The sequence below is a fragment of the Stylophora pistillata genome, chromosome 2 (assembly GCF_964205215.1).
Source record: "Stylophora pistillata chromosome 2, jaStyPist1.2, whole genome shotgun sequence".
Taxonomy (NCBI): Eukaryota; Metazoa; Cnidaria; class Anthozoa; order Scleractinia; family Pocilloporidae; genus Stylophora; species Stylophora pistillata.
Genome location: NC_142520.1, coordinates 17,467,303 through 17,489,054, shown reverse-complemented (window position 1 = coordinate 17,489,054; position 21,752 = coordinate 17,467,303). Strand labels below are relative to the sequence as shown.

Sequence of the window (21,752 nt, the reverse complement as noted above, 5' to 3'; positions counted from 1 at the left end):
TTTCGCTCCTACGAAAACTTATTCAGTTTGCCCACCATAAGTTATACCAAATTCTTCCTATAACATACAGTGCAAGGGTTTCACAATTCATGTTTGTGTTTGCTGAATCCTTGCAACTACCACAGGCGCATGACACTCAACTTGAAATGTTATGGATAATTTCATTTGGCGGCGAGGCTGGCGATGAGAAAACAATCCTCGGAGCGAGTAGAATTGGCCAGATGTATTTTAATTAACCTTCCAAAGTTTATTAATGAGCATTTACCGGGTGATTAGCAACAGATCCCTTTTCCAAGAAACCAAATAAATGATGAGATCGTTATGGAACTTAAGGATAGAATGTGTTTAACAGAGGAAAAAGACTTCCTCAAGTGCAGAAATCTGTTGTCAATGTCATCTCCCTAATTTTCTGTATAGCGAATATATACTAAGCGTATATCACTGAATTGCAGATGACTGAGGAGCTATCAGGGTGTGAACGTAAAAAAAATAAACAAACAAAACTTTTTGTATGATTTAATAATATTGCAACGGCAAAATGTATCTGTTCTCTTTCTTGCCCAATCTAGCCTAATCCTTTTTATAAAAAAGATAGGGCACTCGCTGCCTGGAATAAGCACGGCTAGAGGACGGTTAGGAAAATTATAGGTCTGGAAATGTACCGCACCGACAGCTGTTGTAGAGTCTTATTTTTAATTTTTTTTTTTCTCTTTTTTTTTTTTCCAGATTCAAAGTACATTATTATGACAAGAACGTTAACAGTGACGGTAAGACTAAAGTTGGAGAAGGAGAAATTCTGTACATAGTCCCCAGGCACCCTGACAAAGCAGTGAAAACTACACCTTATGTGACCTAGGAAGACGCATTACGTGACATGGATGAAGATCTGGAGGTTGGTCTTTCGGGGGCTGGTCCCGAGCTGTCCTCGGAGGAAGCTAATCGCTTGACGCTCTGTTGCTGTGAATGTTGCCATGGGAATACATGTCGCAGCTTGTCTGAGGCGTTATGTGGGGTTTTCCCACAGCACTCTACCAATCATCAGTTCTTTACACCAGCAATGTTCGCCGCTTACCATAGAGAAGGAGATCGCGCTAGTATGGAGGCGAAAGTAGCCGAGTTTGTGTCCAATAGGCAGCAAACCTCCGCTTTAGGGACTATCTTTGTGTAATTACATATGAATAACGTGAAAACTTATTTTGTTAAAAACAAAAACCAAAAAAAAAAAATCAAACAAACAAACATGAAAACATTCCAAATTCCAGTTCGACAAGTAAACTGTGATTTAAAAAAAGCCGCCTTGAATGTCCACTGCTTAATTTCCTTTTCTCTCGCTTTTGTGGGATACATTGTCTGCATTCATTTGATTTTTAACTCGCTTACATTCTAGAAAGTTCACCATGCATTAGTAGTGATAATAAAAAACCTTTTCCTTACTGTTTTATTCAATTGGATTACAGGTCAGCTGGCGAATTGCAATGGTTAATTAAATTTCTTAAACGTATATCATGGAGCCATTATTTTGACGCGGACCGTGTTGGTGTTGTACATCCGAATATGAATTTCTAAGAGTCTTCTCCTGACCTTACTACACATGTAAAGCAAGGGCCTGCCCCATGAGTCGGTCTGTCATTGGAGCGTTTTCTTTCATTGCCTTTCTCTCTGTCAATAAGCTCCTGAAAGAAGACACACTTTTCGTTACAGGTTAATTTTGCCGGCTTTTATTTAGATAAGTCGTATTTTTGCAATTTTCGGATAGTTCGTGACCATGGATGCATCAACACAAGGGAACAATAACAATAAAAAGCTGTTTGTGAGTACACAAGTTAAAAGGTGGACCCAGTAATGAGAGCTGTTTTAGAGCAAAACGAAAACGCTAGCGTACGTGAAAAAAATTTTTCTTTGAATTATTTTAGATGAAAAGGTACATATGTAAAAATCAGATTCTCAGCTTGAGCCAACGATTTTAAACTGGGAGCTGGGTGGTGTTCATCTGCATGGCCACACTTATTATTAGCTGTGGATCTTTTGCAAAGGGTTGTTTTCAGCCCAAGGATCTCATCAATGACGTAAAGCTTGACGTTTATGTTCAAAAAAACCACCTCACTTTCCTTTGAAGACTGAGCCGAGGTATTGCTTAGCAGTAGTCTTTTCAATTCGATTATAGGTTATATTTCAAGCATTAGATCTGAATTTTATAAAAAGGTGATATCTTTTGCATATCACGCCTATGTGTCGACCTCACTTTACCTGGCCCCATTATTAATTAACTGAGAAGAAAGCGCTGCCTTTGTAATAATATCTGCAAATGGTTAGACTTTCTAGTCTTCTCGGATAGGGACGATAAATGGAGGTCCCGTCTCCTGCAGCGTTGGGGTAGGAGACGTTAATTTCCCACACACGAGATTACTGTGTGATGGATGTCCTCCCCGGGGTGGGATGGGTGGGTAAAATGGGGATTAGGTGTCAATTAGAACGAAAGTTCTGTTCCTTTCTCCTGCCATTCCTGTGACGAATGAATTAAACTTAAACTTAAACTTAAACTTAAACTTTTGCTAAGATCAACAGATATCTAATGCAGATATGAAAAGGATATAGGTTCAAACGAAAGAAACTGCACTTTACCTTGCCAAGTGATGATGCTCTTTTCGTGAAGAATGCAGAGCAGCGTGAATCAGGAATAAGTTGAAGATGTCCCGCTGTGTCAAAGGAAAAACCAAAGAGAGGTTGCCACAAGTTGCACTAATTAATGACAACAAATTGCAATGAAATACACGAACCTGTGCGTTACTACCCCCAATGTTGACAATGTCATAACGGAGGGGTTTTAAAATGTCTACAGCTCTGTCGAAGTTTCCCTTTCAAAAAAGAAGACACAAAATTAAACCTCAAGAAATTCATTGTTCCAGTCTTGAGTCCGCCATGTGTTTAGTGAATAAAGGCTGATAGTTTCGAAAGAAACTGTTTGGGGCTGCGTCGGTGGGAGTAAGGAATTAATTTGGATATATCAACAAAGTTGAAATGGTAAATTGGCCACCGTAACGGTTACAAAAGCTGACGTTTCGAGCGTTTGCCCTTCGTCGGAGCGAATAGAGGAATTGTGGGTTGTGTGTGCTTTTAAAGACAAAAAATGGAGCTACGTTATTGGTGGGAACATGGCAACGAGAAAAACAAGAATAAATTAGTGGAATGAAAAGCGTTCGTTGATCCCTGTGGGATTTAGACTGCCGGTTTGAAAGATGAGCTTTTGTTCAAGATTTTTACGGCTTTCCGTGCTACCTAAGTGTAAGGAAAGACCGCAGATTGCCATATGCTGCTTAGAATGATTAGGTAAATTAAAATGTCTAGCGACTGGTTTCGATGTGTCCTTGTCATTCCTTTCCACGTCTCGAAGGTGTTCTCGGAATCGGTCACCTAGTTTTCTGCCTGTTTCGCAAAAGTGTCCTTTTATTCACAACACTGATAAAATATCGGGACCTAAACGATCCATTAAGATCACCGATCACTTCACGCGCACCTCCGCCAATGTAATCTATTGCATAACTTGCACTTATTGTAAAAAGATATAATCGTTACGGTGGCCAATTTACCATTTCAACTTTGTTGATATATCCAAATAAGTGCTTAGTGAAGTCAAGTTGGGAGACCGTAAAAGAGGTGAATTTACCTTGTCAGCCTGTTCAAATGCTTCACAAAGGGCCAAACCAATCTCTCTAGATACTTCGCAATTTGTTCCTGAGCCATCCCTGAAAAACAAAAGAAAAAATATAAAACCAAAACCAAAACAAATAGACATTACAAGGCTAAGTCATAATAATGATTGAGCTAATGTCTCAGTAGAACATGATCCATCATTAAAAAAAAATTATTGAGATGACAAATAACTTAGCGCCTGATTCCCCCGTTTTCAAGTTCCTTCCTCGCCTTGAAAACGTCTCGTATAAAAACAAAGAGGTTCAAGATAATTATATTACTAGAAATGGAAATCACCCGCTTAAATACGTGAAAAAACGTTAACCTAAGATTAACGAAACGTGCTTCTTTTACGATAGTTCATGAATCTTTCTGCGGTTTGAATACATCGCCGTTCTCAGTTGATTTCTTTTTTTGAGACCCTCTCACTGAAAACCTGTCACTGGAAATAATTTTACGACCACGAGCTGGAACAACCAAATCTCGTTTGCAGAAAGTGATAATAGAATTGCTGCTCACTTGTCATAGTCTCCTGTTCAGTTCCTGGGAAAGTAATTGGTGATATAGTCAATTATAAATAACTATAACTTAGGTCTACGGGTATTTTACATCGAAGGAAGTGTAGCAAGTTAATCAGAGTGCCACAAATCCATCAACTCTTGAGAGATAACTAAATACTCTTTTACTGACTGACAGGTTGTTGATCAGAGCGTTCTCCTACACTTTTTTCCATATTACCTAACATAATCTCTAAGTGACATCAATAGATTTAGTGTTGCATCTTCCTTCTTAGCTCCCAGTGTACACATCAACATATGAACATCATTGAAAACCTGAATTGAAAAAATTAATAATTAAATAAAATATGTAAAAAAAAAAAATTAAACAATAGCTGATGAAGGATGTGTGAGTAACCTGGCCTTTAGGTGAGGAGAGGTCTGGGTGAAAGCAATGGCTTGTATTTTTCATTGTGCAAGACCACCTAGGAAAAGAGGGCGATTCTCGATTGGGTATTGTGAACAAAAACCAAAGTAATCACATCAGCCAATTATAAGGAAAGAAATTAAACTATCACTAAGATCCAATAAGGACTCCAAATTAGAACTGCCCGAGGCGCGGGAACATGCGGGGGGTACCCAGTTTGCCATTGGTCCAAGGTGTGCATCTGATTGGTTTAAAAGGTGTTATGGGTTTTCTAGACCAATCGTCCAACAGAGGCAAAATCTAAGCAATCCCCGATTACTTTTGATACTCTTGAAAATTGAAATCAATTTTTTCAAACCAGATGTAACGAGAAATACATTTGGAATAGTTTGAGCGCTATTTGTTAGAAGAGTTGAGGTTCCCTTTAACCATTAAGAAGTTTCACATCGAAGCTTTCTCAAAAGGGACTGTAACTGGCATTTTGCAAGGTTTGTTCACATAGCAGTAAGCACCTGCGACTGTCCTCAACTTGCTTATGAAGATAATTTATTGTATGCTACACCGCCGCGTAACGTATAGCACGTACCAGAATGTGATCATCTGTGTGTGACTCCCACAAATGAAACAGCTCTCTCCACCGATGATTAACATCAACACCTAGAGGAAAAAAACAACCAAACAACAAAAAACATCGTAAAACAAAATGGATCAAGTCGTGCGTTTAATTCAGCCATGCCAATAACTTCAGTATACAATAATTGCATTACAACGATTAATAATGCTTAATTTTAAAGGCTTGATCTCGATTGATTCATAGATTATTTGAATAATACCTTGATCTATCTATTGAATAAATTACTGATTAAATGGTTGAATAATTAGTAGACTGTTTGCCAAATGATTAGTAGAACTGATTGTACAATGGATTGATTTATCAATCATTCCATAGATCAAACGATCGATCGACAAAAAAACAAATAATGTTATTCACAACATATCTGCAGGTACGTGTTATCTCATTACCTTCCATCTGAAGTCTGTAGAGCAGTGAGGAAGCGTCCACTAAGTCAAGCATGGCACCAGAATGGCAACGTTTCCCAACCTTTGACCAAGAAAGAAAAGCTACACAGTTAGAATTAATTCAAACAGCGTCATAACGAGGTCACTGTATACAAACACACATGAAGTATTTCGCACTTCTAGAGAGAAAGAAGATATTATAATAATTTCAATCTCCAAGCATTGAGCGAATTAAAAAACAAATCGGCATAAAATAACTTTAATGTGATATGTACGTCGTGTATGTACCTATCAGGTGTGACCTGATGAGAATTGGTAATGACAAAAATATATCACAGGTTATCGATCATTTTTACACTACACCTCCTCGTCATAAATGTCCACTGCGGCTTGATGTTCTCCCTAATAAAGAAAGGCTGGCGTTTAATAGCAAACATGGCTAAAAAAAAAGTAACCATAACTTCGAAAACCAAACCAGTAAACAAACAAACACAAAAACCATAACATTAACTTTAGAGAAAGAGATAACAACCTTTTCGATGTGGTATAGCGCCCAGTGCCAGTAATTATGACAGGCTAGCATAGCTCCCATCTACACAGGGTGAGTGAAGGATGAAAGAAGGAAAGAAAGGAAGAAATACGAACATCTTTAAATTTTACCGACGAAGAACTGAACGTTGGCTATAAGCCCCAACCCTTCCCTTCTCACTAATCATCCCGGTTTCGGGTCTGTCTAATTTCATACGGAATAATGTGGTCCTTTTGTTGTTGTTGTTGTTGTTGTTGTTGTTGCTGGGGAAGCTTCAAACGGAGGGCGGAGAGAAGTAAGTTTGTTGAAACGGCTCGATGTATTTCACAGCACGTGCTGGAACACTGAGGGCATAGTGCATACCACGCGAAAAAAAAAGACGAACTCCTGATAGTATTTTGTAGTAAAGTTATCTGAAGCCAGGGTTTTCTGACAATTGCCCAAAATCTTAATGAGGCTCAAACTGAAGGCCGTGTCTCGCAGAATTATTGTATGGATGTGTATGCGTGCGTGCGTGAGTGCGTGCGTGCGCGTCTGTGTATCTATTGTGATAACTTTACACTGGTTATTAAAACGCGGGACATTGTGAAAACCCAGCGGTTAGGCGCATTCTGCTGTAAATCCCCTGAAGAAAAAATTCATGTAACTTTTACTCTTGATATAACGAGCCAACGCAAGCTGAAAAAAAAAAAAACTTGACTGTTATCTTGGTATGTGAGCCCAAGGCTTCTAAATCTAACGTATTACAGCCGCTCCAATTACTTTCATTAGGGACTTTAAGAAACCACGACGGCGACGCCAAGGAAGACTTCGATTAAAAAATGAATTTCTACTCTTAGTTAGAATTTCAAAAGTGGCTGTAGGAGCTTACTGTCTCATACAGCGCCACAGCTCAACTTCAGCATGACGTATAAAGTAGCCGTTGAGTTCCAAATGGAAATTAAAATAATTTGCCGTCGCGGCTTCGGTTCGCAGACGACACAAATTTTGGCGATTTCATGTTGTTGTTTTGCATAGGACGGCTAAGAAATGTACAAAGTTTCAAAACGCACGTGCTGAGCTATTGTTCTGCCAATTAGATCTCTTGTTTTTCCACGTCCTCGTCGCCGTCGTGGTTTCTTAAGGTCCCTAATCTCCAGACGGCAGCAACAGCAGACAATTTATATAATTATGCGTAAGAAAGCGGTGCTAATGTTAAGTATAATTCGAAAAATTTATATATGACGCGCAAGACAGCAGTGCTTGCGTTAAGTAAAACTCACTGTATGTGGGCCTTACAGTCCAGTCATTCAAGGTCGTGCTGAGGAATTTAATTCCTTCATCCTGACGTCCTTCCATTTCTATGACATGGGCCTCTGCATGAGTGCTCCAGCAATCTCTTGGATTCAGTTCAAGACCCTTCGCAAGATAAAATTACCGCGAGAAAAAAAAAAAATTAAAAACAAACAAATAAAACACTACCATTGGAATATCATTGTTCGTTTTAGGATATAACCACTTCTGATGTGATAATCGCTACGTTTTGACTGCAAAATGGTGAGGTCTACCCCTTCAAGCAAGGAACACAACCACATCATTGAAGTATTATGTAAAGTTCAACAAGGAATTGTAGACTGTCAGCCTGCTACTCAGCCACGATTCAGAATGAAGGTAACCACAAGCTCTTTCTAAATTGTTTAAGAAGTTAATTATCAAAAAATCGCTATCAACAAAGTTTTAACGCCAACCTTTAGTGCATGCTTCTCCGCCTCTCTGTACAATCCCGTTTCTATCAGGCCAAACGCGTACATTCCGTGAAGATATCTGCCGTTGATAGAAAGGTAATTTCGTGTTTTCTCAAACATTTACAACTGACAGATTAATACTCAACTCATTCGCTGTTTTCTTTTCCTTTTTTTTTTTTTTTAATCCTTTTTCTTTTTTTTGGATAAGCGCCCTGTTTCTAATAAGCACCCCCCCCCCCCCCCTTTGAAGTACAGTAAGTAAATAAGCGCCATGGGCTCTAAATCGAGTCATTACGGTTATCAAAAACAGTATTTAATTGAAGTTTAACTTAACAACTTTTTTACTTAGACACAAACAGGAATGTTTATGAGATCAAGTTCTCTGATTGCCTAGCCTCTTACTTCGGAGAGAAAGGCAGGATCCACCACACAAGACTGACTAAACACTGATTGAATACTGAAAGAATTTAGAACAGTTAGTGCTAAGCCATCTACCCATAGAGTGGCAGGTCTTCCTTCCATTTCGGCATCACCCTTGCGATGGAATCTCTGAACTGACATTGGTATCCAAGATAGAAGTAGGAGTCGTGAGCCATCTTCAAAGCAAACATATCAGTTGGGTTCTCCATTAATATATCTTCCCACGTTAGACATGGTTGGGCAGTATTTCTGAAAGAAATGAGAATGGAAGTATATTGTCATTAACTGTTCATATTGCGGTCTAGGGGGCACCTCTATGAAGCCGGGAAAGGACGTACACATGAAAGCCTCGGCAAGAATTATAATCGCCCTCCCTCAATTCCCATCATACCATCCTACCTACTAGGGGTTGTTCAAGAAACTGCAGCAGAAGAGATAAAGCAAGGAGAGTGAAACTAAGAGATATGGTGAGTACGGCCTCTTTGTCCAACCAAATTGTATTCCTTGTCGCTCACACTCTTATGGCGTAGCGCTGATGATGAGGGGGGAGGGGGAGGGGGGAGGGGGGAGGGGGGAGGGGGAGGGGGGAGGGATTATTTGAGAGATTTGCCACTAGCCACTCATTGCAGCAGAAATTTCACAAATTGTTTTGTACACGACAATTTTGTATTTACAGGGGTAGGTGTGATGGTGAGTAGGTAAAAAAAAAAATTAGAAATTTTTTTCCTTCAAAGATAGTTTTAGTCGTCCAGAAGTGACAAAGGCGGCGATGATACCGACCACCTTTACTTTTTAAGCATAAAAATGAGCAGCGAATTCTTGGTGTGAAAGATGTGCTTGCATGTTTTCTTGGTAGCAACCATAAAGTTACGAGATAAACTATTGCACCATAGATAATGTAAACAGCTCGTCTGGGAAAGGGAACAATCTGTGTTTAAAAGCACTGCAGTATCCAGTATCTGAGAGATCATGGGTTCAAAGCCCGTACAGGCCTGAAAAATGTTTCTAAAGCTCTATACTTTATTACTGCTTAATTAGTGCTCAGTTCTTCACCCGCAGTTCACGTATATGATTTCATTTTACAGTCATTAAAAATGTGATTAGTCACCCATTTTGATAGGCACGTCTTAAAGGAACAGACAAATACTTGATAAGAGTCAAAATTTAGTCTCAGTGATTAACATGACATCTTGGTAACACTCACCCCTCTGCCCATTCTTTGACTGCCTTGACATGCAGTCTCTCTCTGTTTGTGATGTTACTCCTGGCAGCTAACCCTTCAAGGGACAGCATGCTGCTCTTCAGCTCTTGATCTGTGTGGATTCCTTTTCCAGATGAGATCAGGTCTAAGCCACACGAGATCACATGACCCATTACTGAAACAAAAACAGGTGATGTTAATTAAATGGGGCACTCCACAAAAATGATACCATAATACTCTTCCAGAATGTAGGTCTGGTTTGTGCCTGAAGTAAGCCAGAATTTTCGAATAATTCTCTACCACTAAACCACAGAAACTCTCTAAGAATTATATGGCATTTCTGGGTTCACCTGCATGATAGTGACATATGACGTTCCTCAAGCATATTGTTAGCTGATTAGGATCATCAAAGTCAAAAGCACTCTCATGTATGTAGTCAAAATAATAAAGATCTTCCTTTATAACTAAGCTCTAGTGATCTCTAGAAGTCACCAGAAGTCATTTTAAATCACCCAGTCACTAACGTGGCAATAAATAATCTAAGCTGCTCAAATTTTTGGAAAGGAATAGTGACTTTAGCCAAGCAGTCAATTTTACTAATAGGAACTAAAAGGAGTACAAAAACTTACTCGCTAACATGGCAAGGGGTAGATCCAAGGAAGAGTTAAGTTTGCATGTTAGGTATTAGTTTTCAACAACTCCACTCAATATATATTTTTAATGGTTATGATAATAATTCACATTTCCCTTCTACAATCAATCTCCTTAACACACGTTTCAACTAAGTCTTATCTCTTTAATGAACGGTAGACTATTCTGTCCAGAATTGTCATTAGTCCATGCCAATAAAAAGTTGCACAATAATTGTTATTCAAAATCCTGAATAGAAAAGTTCTCACCAAAGTTGGGATCTGCTGCTAACATCTTTGAGACAGAGCCCTCAATTCCATTGACACTGCTGTCATCATACCATCCTGTGTACTAATACCAAAAAAAAAAAAAAGAAAAAGAAACAAATAAACACTAGATACTAATTTTCTCACAAGGATCGATGCTAGTTTTCACTAGGTTAATTTTCAAGGTTAATTGTCATATCTCTCAGGAAAAAGCTACATGGAAGTTATGGTATGACCTCAATCATTTAAGTTATCTTTGGTGATCAACTCAGTTGATAAAACCAATTCATCTTGTAATAACCTCCATCAAAAGAGCACCATAGACTATTTACAAACTCATCACTGCTATTCGTTGATGGTTGCGAGAATTACTGTAGAATTTTGATATTAAGTCCTGGGCCGGGCTAACACAATTTTGAAAGGACCTTTTAAGGAGCTTATTTTTGGAAGGAGCTTATTTTGGGATGGGGCTTCTATTTGGTGGGACTTTATCATAGGGAGGGAATTAGAGTTTAGCCCTGATATCCATATAAATTTTCAACCAAAGCCAACCTGTGTTAGGGTAGCATCAAACATTTTTGCTGCATCATTGCTACTTGTTGTCAGTGGTAATCCTTCACTTCTCCAAGCCTACAAAAACAGAGAACAACCAATTTATTATTATCTTCATACTTACAATTTCCAACTCAAACCTTCTTAATTCCAAGTTTCAAAATCCTAGCCAAACCACTCACTCTAGGCTATTAGTGGTGTAGTTCAGTTGTCAAGTACTACTCGATGCTGCGTCTACTTTTCTGGGTGACTAATATATTCATTCTTGGCAACCATTTCATGATTTTAGTAAGGAAACACACACCTCCCAGAAATTATTTTAAAAAGTGAAGCATAAAAATGGAGCAGATTTCAAGTGAGTTTCAAGTGAGTTTTGAGTTTCAATCCACTTTCAATTTACTTTGAGCTCTCATTGACCCCCGGCCAATAGTTGGTTGCCATTTAACAAATGGTAAACACCACCTCCAGCATACACCCTTGTTATGGATGCACACAGGAGGTTGCTAAGCATGAAAGAGGCATAAGAGTCACGTGAGGCAATAGCTGAGAGAGACTCTGGGTTCTCGAGTGCCAAGCAAACCTCCAATCTCCAAACCTCCAAATTGTGTTTAACATTTGTTTTATAACATAACATTGATACATTTCAACAGTCCCCTTTAAATCAGTCAGCAAATCTCATGTAACCACAAAAATAACATGTGTGTGGGGAAAACTAGTCTTTGCATTTGCTCATGTCAGCAGCATACACCCACGGGCAGCACTAAGTTGACCAATCAGAGCACACACTTTACTGTGGTTAAGTTTAACTTATAATAGTCTTTGAACAGTGGTGAGGCTAAGGGTGACCTGGTTATGATATAAACCTTGCTGCTTTTCAAATGCAAATAACTTTGTTATTATGCTAACTACATACTGATCTCGATCACAACAAGGTCACCTTCAGCCTCACTTCAAATCAAAGGCTTGGTAGCTAAGTACACAACTGTAAAATGGTCTGACTATTTTAATTGAATGTTCTGATTGTCGGTTATCATTATTTTGATTTTGTTGTTTGGACACTCCATCAAGATGCTAACTAATAAAAATTATGAATACTGTAATTGAACCTCACAAACCAATGGAGAAGGTCAAAATGAACTAGTAGTCAATCATTTAACTGAGTGGGTTAATTCATATAATTCAGTGAACAGTTGCCTCAGCCTTTATCCAAAAATAAATAAATAAAATAACACAAACAAGGTGCTTTTGAAATGATAACATAAAGCAATGGTCTAACAAATAGTCCAAAAAGGCTACATGCCTGGAAATGCAAACCTAATACTGATAGTATTCCATGTTTGTTTAAAATATGCAGGGGGATTCTAAAAACTATATCAGAGGACAAATTTTCCCAAACTGTTTACACACAGAAAATCAAGCAATTTAATATCAGTGGTTGCATGGTATGCCCAAATTATGACATTTCTTCGACTAAAAACACCGCCAATTTTTTTTTTGGATCCCTTGACCTCTTTTAAAGACAACTGGCCACCTGATTAAGTCTCTAAACGAGTTTGAAAGAAGCATTCGGCAATTAGAATGGACATCATAATATGCACATTGTAAAATAAATTATAGAGAAACTGTGAAGGGTAAGATGCTATAAAAATATATATCAAAGGGTAGAATTTGAACACCAATTTTGGCCAAGCAGGTGCGTGCCGCTTTAAAAACAAAAACAAAAACTATTTCCTGCGGGTCCCCAGTGGAGGTCACGCTGAACCGGGAGTAATAACGCATTTAGTTCAGGTCCATTCAACCTTTCATCAGTTTGTTCCTCCCAGAATCTTGAAACTAATGATGAACGAGTTAGGACACACTTATAAAAGCTACGTACATCAAATGACGACTGAAACATTATTTAGTGGAGAGGAGGTCGAAAGAAACTCTACGACCGAGTAACATGACTTTACAATGATACCGTAGACTCATGTCAACAAAATTTCGTGCCTAAAGATAAAACCCAACAGTTTTCACTTACGTCAAGATCCCTCCAGTTACTGTGCAAATAAGACATTCCGAGAGAAAAAAAAAAATGCAGTTTTAATCACAGGCAGCCCAAGCTCACTACGAGAAAAGCGGACGTGACTCTTACCGTGTTGCGTAACGTTTTATATTTATAAAGGTTTGTATGGGATGTTATCGGTTTGCCTTAAAAGAGAGAAAAAAATGTCTTGTTTTGAAATATAATGGGCTCACTTTATTGCCTTGTTGTTTTCTTTGTTGATTCCGAACGTCTCAGGCCATTTTGAAGCGTTTTCGGCGAGTTAGCGCTATGTTGGTGTTCAACTGCTAAAAGAAAGACAAGGCCGGAAACCTATTTTAGAAGCGTCCGTCGCCCGAAGCGAATAATTCCGCCAAAAAATTTCCACCAGTCTCGATTCCTCCAGAAAATCAAAGCAGAGATGTTGCAGTTCCATTTTCCATTCACTCGATTCACAATTCCTCCCCCAGATCTTTCACTAGCGATACTTTTATCTCCAGATCGATAGGCTTTCCCATTTCGAATTTGGCTGGTTCAAACGACCACTGTCCCTTCGCCGATCGCACAGTATGTTGGGTAACAAAAATAAGCCCGGCGAGGGTAGCCAGCGGCCTGCAGTCCAAAAACAAACCCGTTAGCTCCCCTGGAATTTCGCCGCAGGTTTCGTTCATAGCTTGACACTCAGGAACGTGCACATGGCGATCGATCTCGGGTTTCCACTGAGATATTTAAATTAGTAAACACATTTTCATTCGATGTTGATTGGTCGATCAAAACAATGCGGTCTTGACAAAACCTCTCGAGGGGACCAGGGGAGCTAACGGGTTTGTTTTTGGACTGCAGGCCGCTGGCTACCCTCGCCGGGCTTATTTTTGTTACCCAACATACTGTGCGATCGGCGAAGGGACAGTGGTCGTTTGAACCAGCCAAATTCGAAATGGGAAAGCCTATCGATCTGGAGATAAAAGTATCGCTAGTGAAAGATCTGGGGGAGGAATTGTGAATCGAGTGAATGGAAAATGGAACTGCAACATCTCTGCTTTGATTTTCTGGAGGAATCGAGACTGGTGGAAATTTTTTGGCGGAATTATTCGCTTCGGGCGACGGACGCTTCTAAAATAGGTTTCCGGCCTTGTCTTTCTTTTAGCAGTTGAACACCAACATAGCGCTAACTCGCCGAAAACGCTTCAAAATGGCCTGAGACGTTCGGAATCAACAAAGAAAACAACAAGGCAATAAAGTGAGCCCATTATATTTCAAAACAAGACATTTTTTTCTCTCTTTTAAGGCAAACCGATAACATCCCATACAAACCTTTATAAATATAGAACACCAACATAGCGCTAACTCGCCGAAAACGCTTCAAAATGGCCTGAGACGTTCGGAATCAACAAAGAAAACAACAAGGCAATAAAGTGAGCCCATTATATTTCAAAACAAGACATTTTTTTCTCTCTTTTAAGGCAAACCGATAACATCCCATACAAACCTTTATAAATATAAAACGTTACGCAACACGGTAAGAGTCACGTCCGCTTTTCTCGTAGTGAGCTTGGGCTGCCTGTGTTTTAATGTGCTATGTTCCTTTACTTGTTACACTTCGTTACACTAGACGTAATTATTGCGGCCGCACTGTAATGAAGTCAGCGGTGCAAAGCAGGAAACAAAATCTGGAACCAGAAATCAGGAGTCGGAAAGCGTGAAGTAAGAACAACGGAATATGCTCTCAGTGTTGCCTTTTATTTAGCTAGCAGAACAAACGCAATTTTGGCTGGCGAGTACTCAGTGTTATCTGGGTGAAAATTATAGCTGCCACCTTTGATTTTCACCGCAACGGAAGGCTGGGCAAAGAAATAAATTTGTACAAAAGGGGGCGAGCGAGCGAGCGGCGGTCAAAAAGAGAGGGGAGGTAGTGAGGCAATGAATATTTTTCACCTTTCCCTGCCCCTTTTCCCAACGTTGACTTTAACTCTGAATCAAACATGGCAAGTTTAATAAACAATTGCACGCTTCACTCGCCCTTGTGAGACGCCTGCACTAAGCCTATCTTTTTTTAAACTTTTTTTATTTAATAGGCAAGAATTTCTCACCTTCTTCAATATGTATATATCCTTATTATTAATATTATTATTATTATTATTATTTTTTTTTTTTTTGTCAACTATGAACCTCTATTTTTCGGGAAAGGTTTCCTGTTGCATACTCTGTTGCCTCAAAATTATGACAACTGACGTTTGTTTTGGAGGTCAAGCGGTTCCCTATGAAATAGTGCATCTCAAGATAACGGCCGAAAAAACTTATTTCGCCAGCAATTCGATTACTACATAACAATTCTAAAACAAAAGATGTTTTTCAAAGGTTCTAAAGAGTTTTTTCTAGGATTCCCAGAAAACTATTTTTTACGAATAATTCAGGTAAAATTTCACCCATTCAGAGATAGCTAGACTTTGGCGACTAAAATCGGCCATTGTTACATGGCTGCATAAACTGAGACAATAACCGTTGTCAAAAACAAGGTTTTTCTTTCAGAAACTGCTTTAAAATTTTTGGGCTACTTAAACTACGAATTTTTAGAGCGATTTATATAAGCGTATTTGAGCTCAAGAAGCGCATTGCGTGACCAACATGACTTGCACGTCACATTAAGAAAAACATTACCAAAACACTCGAATTCCCTCTTATATCCTACAAAAACTTCCAAACAGTTCACTTTCAAGTTCAACATACATATTTTTTTGCTGAAGCTAAAAATTCAAGGCAATCTGGCCATTTTCGATAGTCTAGTATATGTAAATTGCTGGTTTATGTTGTCACAACGGTCATATTCGCAACTAATATCAACACAACAGTAACAAAAAAACTTTATTAAAATCAGAAGGAATTGCCCAGGCTATAATTAAACAAAATTTTACCTTTAGAAGTGGTTTCCGCAAGAGTACTATATAACCCCAGACATTAATTATGCATTCAGTCTTTGTTCAATGAAAAGAAGAGCGATTTCTTACAGAGAGGATGAACCACCAAACCAAGCTGTATTAGCCACCATCTTGAAAGAGGTCAAAGAAATAGAGCAGATTCAAAATGATTCTCCTTGTACTGAAAGAAGAATTCTGGGTATGTTGAATCGGGGATTGTTTCGCCAAATAAACGTAAACACAAATTCTCTTTAACTTTGGGTTGAAATTAAATGGGACAAGTGCTCCATCTTTCCCCTTGCTCACTACAGTTCGGTAAACTGACAATATTTTTGATATAACTGATCTTGGCATACCTACCTTTCCTTTCAGATGCTCTTTCTCAAAACTTCGCATCGTCAAAGAAACGTAGACGACAGCAAGAAAATGGTACGAGCAGTATTAGAAGGAGCAGAAGAAGCGACAGAGAATTAAAAGGGTAAAAAAAGTTTTTTGGCTCTTTAACGCTCAACTATCTTATCAGCTTGTATGTTTGAATAACTTTCAGAAGGTTTGAATTCAAGTTTGATTTAAAAACTGGTTAAGGTTCAAATTACACTGTAGATCTGTGATAAAAAAATCTTTTTTATGCCAAGAACAACTCAAACCAGTGACACTGAGATTCATTTAAGAGCTTTATAAATGCTTTATTGTAGGAATTGCTCACCATTCAGTATTATAAAACTTCTTTCACATTTTTCCCTTTTAGAAACTGGATAAGAGACTCGAAGAGGGAACCAATTCTCGAGGCCCAGCATCCTAGCCTTGTATCCTCGGATGAGTCTGATTAAGAAGATCCCGCATCAATGGTGAAGAGGCTCCCCTTGTTACCCGGAGGAGAGAAGAAGTTACCAACTTCTTCCATATACTAGACCAGTGGTATAAGTCTTCCATGACGAATCAGCAAAAGAGGCAGTCAGTGAAAAGAAGGGTTGGTAGACCAATTCATAGAAATAGTAGAGAGATCCCAGAAAAATTGCACTGGGCCACCACTTTAATCCAATTTAAATTTTAGTATACAGTCACTCAATTCTCTTCTAGGGACCATCTCTTATAAACTTGCTATATTTTTGCCCCATGATACAGATAATGTAGGTCTGCCATCTCCATTCTTTTATTCTGTCTGACTTAAGCTTTTAATTTGACAATTTGCTGATTTCAATTTTCTCACAAGAAACCCCCTCAGTTGGCAAATTTAAAGTGAGACTCTTGTACAATCATGGTCGATTACAAGAGAGTTTGAAGACTGTAAACTTATACATGTCTAAAATGTAATACTTTGAGCAATTAAAGTTATTGAGCAGCCTACATTTAAGTTATTGTCAATTAGCCATTTTCAAAACGAGCGGCGGTCTGGGTACGATTTGCCACCATAAAGGCTCTTGGGATCGTTTGGAGGGACAGCGTGAAGGTAAACAAACGCACAGCTGACGTGTGACAAACATGGCACACTATAACTGCTGTATTCCAGGCTGCACTAATAGTTACAGAAATGCACCTAACCTTCAGTATTATAGAATTCCAAAAGACCCTCATATACGTAGAAAGTACGTGGTTCTTATGAGGAACGAGACTCTGAAATTAGATTCTACGAGTACGCGGATTTGCTCAGTTCATTTCGATGGAGGAGAAAAACTTAGCAGAACGCACTTGCCTTCAATTTTTCCATGGACAAAACCGACAGCTCAACGTAGAGAACGCAAGAGGGCCAGTTTCGAAGATGTACAGAAAATAGAGCAAACCAAAAAAAGAAAAACAGCACTTGCTCAATTACCACAGGAAGCGAACTTTAAATTTGAAGAACAGACAGAAAATATGAATGTTAATGCTGACACCAGTACCAGTGTGGAAATGCAAACGTTACTTACTGGAGACCAACTAAACAGTTTATACAACAGAATGCAAACAAGAGAACAAGAAATTGTTAAGCTTAAGGGAGAGATTCAGCAGTTGGAGAAAGAAAACAACAACATAAAAGAGGTGAACAGCAAATTACAAAAGGAAATCGAAAGCTTGAAGCATGCTTTAGATAACAATAGATTTGACATAAGCAAATTTAAAGATAAAGATGATGATATTGCATTCTACACCGGCTTTCCCGATTACAATGCTTTTATTCTTTGTTACAAAACTGTAGAACAAGCCTCTAGCAATATTAATTATGGGCACAAAAGGACCACCACGAACGGTAATGTTGGGAGACCCAGAGTACTTACTAAATTCCAGGAGTTTACCCTTGTTATGCTGCGCTTGAGGCTGGGTTTGTTTGAGAATGATCTTGCTCATCGATTTTTGGTTTCAAGATCAACTGTCTCTAAGATTGTAAATGCCTGGATTCCATTTTTGAGGAGGGAATTTGAACCTCTTATCATCATCCCCCCAAGAGAAGTACTTCAATGTTATAGGCCTGACAGTTTTAAGAAACTGTTGCCTAACGTAACAGTCATTGTCGATTGCACGGAATTTGAAATGGAGAGGCCATCTGCTCTTGATTCACAGTCTACCTGTTTTTCATCATACAAGTCAAGAACCACCATGAAATCACTGTTGGGCATAACGCCAAGCGGTGTTTTATGTTTTGTGAGTGACTTATTTCCTGGTTCAACCTCAGATAAGGAAATAACTGTTCTTAGTGGTTTTCTAGACAGACTAAATCCTGGTGACCAGGTACTGGCTGACAAAGGGTTCAATTGTCAGGATGAATTAGCTTCTGTTGGTGCAAGCCTTGTTATACCAAAATTTTTAGAACAGAAGATACAGTTTTCCACAAATGAAACAAATCACAACAAGGTGGTTGCTAGCCTAAGAGTTCATGTGGAGCGGCTCATGGAACGTATAAAGAACTGGCACATCTTCGACCATAAGATACCAATTACTATTGCACCTATTGCATCAGACATGCTTGTAGTGGTCTGTGCTTTGACAAATTTTCAACCCCCTCTTATAAATTAAAAATTATCATGTAATATTGTTAACTGTCATGACACATGTTGATGATGAAACACGAAAACATTCATATTGCAATAACTTTCATTAAATGGTGTAATGAAATAAATTTTGTTTGGACCAAACAATAATATTGGTATTGAAATTGGAGTCAAATGAGTGATTCAAATTCAGCTTACTTTGGGGAGCAGCTACATCACACAATGATAGTAGGTTGGGTCATTTGCATTTTAGGTTTAGCATTGCAAATGCTTTGACTACACATTTAAATCTAGGTTTGCCAAAACATGCATCGTATAGTATAATGATATTATTCAACATTGGACATGTTAAGAAATACAACTTCAGTTATAAGTTTTCTAGTAGATGAAAAAGAATAAAACTCTTAAAACAAAAAGCTCTCAAAACATGCGCGCATCAATTTTGGGGAGCCCATATTTCACACAAGGATATGAAAGTTCTGGTACAATCCAGCAGTTAAAAAATGATTCAAGTTTTGGGAATATTCTATCCCAGTGTTCTTGTGAGAAATAAACTCTCTCACAAAAAGGTGTGGAAGAGGCTGTTCCCATAACCACAAAGTCAGTCCATTTTTGCTCTGCCACAAACATTGCCTGTTGTACTTGAAAATAATATTTCTGTCTTGAGTTCAAAATCACAGATTCCTCAAACTTCTTGCAAATTCCTTTTCGGAGCAGAGCCTCCTCCAGACTTTCTTGCTTTTCCATCTGAATATATTTCACTTCAAGAAGACCCTTACTGTCTTCTGCAGAAGGGTCACACACTAATCCGTCTGGACTTGCTCCGAGTAACCCATGATGCTTGGAAATGAAAAAGCCACATTTTTCTACGGATATATCAGTAACCCCTTCCCCCTGCTTTAATAATTTGTAAGCAGCTATGATCCTGTCCTCCATTTCAAGTCCTTCTTGCATGTATTTACTCTGAAATGGTTTTTTGTAACCAAGGACATCTTGGATGATTTTTGTTGGTGATGTTGTTTCCCTTTGCACAGCTATTCTGTAACAATTTGTAGCAGTAATCCTGGGCTGCCTGTGATGATGCCACAAATTTGAGTTTGACTGCCCTCGTGTTTGCTCTTCTACTTTCTTTATTTTTTCTTCATCAAAATTAATGTTCCTCTTCACTTTCTCAAATCTCACTCTTAGTTCATCAGCTGATATTGGATGACATTTGATGGGTGAGATGAGTGGCTCTTCCAGATTATTTACCTTTTGAGGAAGAATATGTGTCCATCCAACAGCTCTCCCAGATTTCATTTGATATTCTTTTAAAGATTTATGGAAGTTTTGTAATCTTTCACTTGGCCAGACTTTTTTTTCTGATACACAGGTACCATTCTGTGCTGGACATGAGGCTAGCTTTGGCCTTTTTGCTTTCTTTTCTTTAGCATAATCATGTTTGACAAAGCTCATCTCAGAGATAGGTGTCACTGGACCCTTGCGTTTCCCTGGCACATTCCATTTACAAGGCTTAGATGTGCAGGACTCAGCTGCATCCGAATTTTTCCTTTTCGTCTCCTTAAAGCTTTGTTCAAGGGCAAACAATGTAGATGCCACATGGTTACAACGGCCATCAATACCAGCAGGACACTTACAGTGTGCTTTTAACACACAACCTATGGATGACATTAACAGAAAACAAGAGTATACTTTATCTTTTTTCATCGATGGCAGAACTTGGCTTTTTACATAATGTTTTCCATTTTGGTGCAGATGTCCAATGTATAAAACATGCCCTGACTTCAAGAAGTTAAATCCCTTGACTAGGGGCTTTGCAGTGGAAAGTTGTTTTTTACTTTCAACTCCTTCAATCATAAACTGCCAAACGGTTCCAAAAGCTATCTTAGGCAAATCTTTAAAATCAGGTTTGTATCCTTCTTTTGGAAAGAATTGGTTGAGCTGCGGCTCTTCCTCCTCCAGCACTCCAAGTTGAGCCTTCTTGCGGAGAAGGTGTAGTCCACCGTCTGGATCACGGAGATATTTAACGTCTAGTCCATGCTTAATGTAATCTTGAACTCTGAAAAATATGAACATGATATATGACTGGAATGAAACAAAATAAAACGACACAATTTCTCCTTCGATATAATTTAAGCTCATATGTACACCACTAAATGAAAATATACACCTCGAGTGAACCTACCTTGTTATCAATGCTTTCTTATTTCCCGTAGTCTTTGCTCCCCTGCACAGCAACCACCTTTTCAATTGAACGACGCTACATTGTTCTACAGTTTCGCGAGGAATTTTTGCACCAGGTATATCTTCTTCTGTCAGAATAACCTTGAGAGCGTCTCGCACGGTTGCATTGCTCTTGTCCACCATGTTCTTGCTGTCCCTCCAAACGATCCCAAGAGCCTCTAGGGTGGCAAATCGTACCCAGACCGCCGCTCGTTTTGAAAATGGCTAATGGAAAGTGAATTCAGTCTCTAGAATATTTTCCCTTCCCTGATCACTATTTGGCACTTATGTCCAGGATTGAATGCAGGTGTTTGTTATAGCAAATAATTCACATATATATGAATGGATTTTTGAACATTATCACACTACTTCATATTTGACTAAATTGTGCATACCAGTGAGCTTTTATCTGTGAGGACAATTTGCCATGCTCATTTTAAAGAGCCCAAAGTCCTGGATGTATCTGCTATTTGAGAGGAAGCTAAAATTTTCATTCTCTCTTTTATAGTTCTCTAGCTCTCCATCAGATCGAGTAGTGTCTCAATTTTAAACATCAGAAGTGTTTCAAATAGATTTAATGTAGATGTAAGATTAACTGTAAGGTGACATTCTCAGCATGTTGCCTTGATTCCCTCGGCACATGAAGTTCACATATTATTTTTTCCTCAA

The 21,752-nt window shown here is 38.7% G+C and overlaps 3 protein-coding genes and 1 pseudogene across 3 annotated transcripts; 2 read left to right on the top strand and 2 right to left on the bottom strand.

Moving 5' to 3' along the window:
- Nucleotides 1-210: 210 nt before the first annotated feature.
- Nucleotides 211-13,012, bottom strand: LOC148737477 (tetratricopeptide repeat protein 38-like). Its single transcript, XM_088749310.1, has 16 exons — nucleotides 12,977-13,012; nucleotides 10,957-11,034; nucleotides 10,408-10,489; nucleotides 9,512-9,683; nucleotides 8,383-8,556; nucleotides 7,891-7,966; nucleotides 7,442-7,561; nucleotides 6,167-6,226; nucleotides 5,998-6,036; nucleotides 5,638-5,716; nucleotides 5,201-5,271; nucleotides 4,429-4,523; nucleotides 3,665-3,743; nucleotides 2,778-2,855; nucleotides 2,623-2,696; nucleotides 211-1,673 (listed from the first exon to the last, which is right to left on the bottom strand). The coding sequence occupies exons 1-16, from the start codon at nucleotides 13,010-13,012 to the stop codon at nucleotides 1,586-1,588; spliced, it is 1,401 nt and encodes a 466-aa protein (XP_088605436.1). The 3' UTR covers nucleotides 211-1,585.
- Nucleotides 13,013-15,960: 2,948 nt separating this feature from the next.
- On the top strand, nucleotides 15,961-17,000 carry LOC148737476 (uncharacterized; annotated as a pseudogene).
- A 252-nt stretch (nucleotides 17,001-17,252) lies between these two features.
- Nucleotides 17,253-19,010, top strand: LOC148737475 (uncharacterized). Its single transcript, XM_088748777.1, has one exon. The coding sequence runs from the start codon at nucleotides 17,377-17,379 to the stop codon at nucleotides 18,883-18,885; it is 1,509 nt and encodes a 502-aa protein (XP_088604903.1). The 5' UTR covers nucleotides 17,253-17,376; the 3' UTR covers nucleotides 18,886-19,010.
- A 164-nt stretch (nucleotides 19,011-19,174) lies between these two features.
- Nucleotides 19,175-21,305, bottom strand: LOC148737474 (uncharacterized). Its single transcript, XM_088748776.1, has 2 exons — nucleotides 21,046-21,305; nucleotides 19,175-20,919 (listed from the first exon to the last, which is right to left on the bottom strand). The coding sequence occupies exons 1-2, from the start codon at nucleotides 21,225-21,227 to the stop codon at nucleotides 19,281-19,283; spliced, it is 1,821 nt and encodes a 606-aa protein (XP_088604902.1). The 5' UTR covers nucleotides 21,228-21,305; the 3' UTR covers nucleotides 19,175-19,280.
- Nucleotides 21,306-21,752: the final 447 nt, after the last annotated feature.

What these genes read in the sequence shown, in the direction of transcription:
- LOC148737477 (XM_088749310.1), bottom strand. Translation starts at nt 13,012, where the DNA reads ATGTCTTATTTGCACAGTAACTGGAGGGATCTTGAC. An exon ending in CGACCTTGAATGACTGGACT is followed by an intron (nt 6,227 to 7,441) that starts GTAAGGCCCACA and finishes CACCCTGTGTAG; the next exon opens with ATGGGAGCTATGCTAGCCTG. An exon ending in GAGCATCATCACTTGGCAAG is followed by an intron (nt 1,674 to 2,622) that starts GTAAAGTGCAGT and finishes GTCTTCTTTCAG; the next exon opens with GAGCTTATTGACAGAGAGAA.
- LOC148737475 (XM_088748777.1), top strand. Translation starts at nt 17,377, where the DNA reads ATGGCACACTATAACTGCTGTATTCCAGGCTGCACTAATAGTTACAGA.
- LOC148737474 (XM_088748776.1), bottom strand. Translation starts at nt 21,227, where the DNA reads ATGGTGGACAAGAGCAATGCAACCGTGCGAGACGCTCTCAAGGTTATT. An exon ending in AAGAAAGCATTGATAACAAG is followed by an intron (nt 20,920 to 21,045) that starts GTAGGTTCACTC and finishes CATATTTTTCAG; the next exon opens with AGTTCAAGATTACATTAAGC.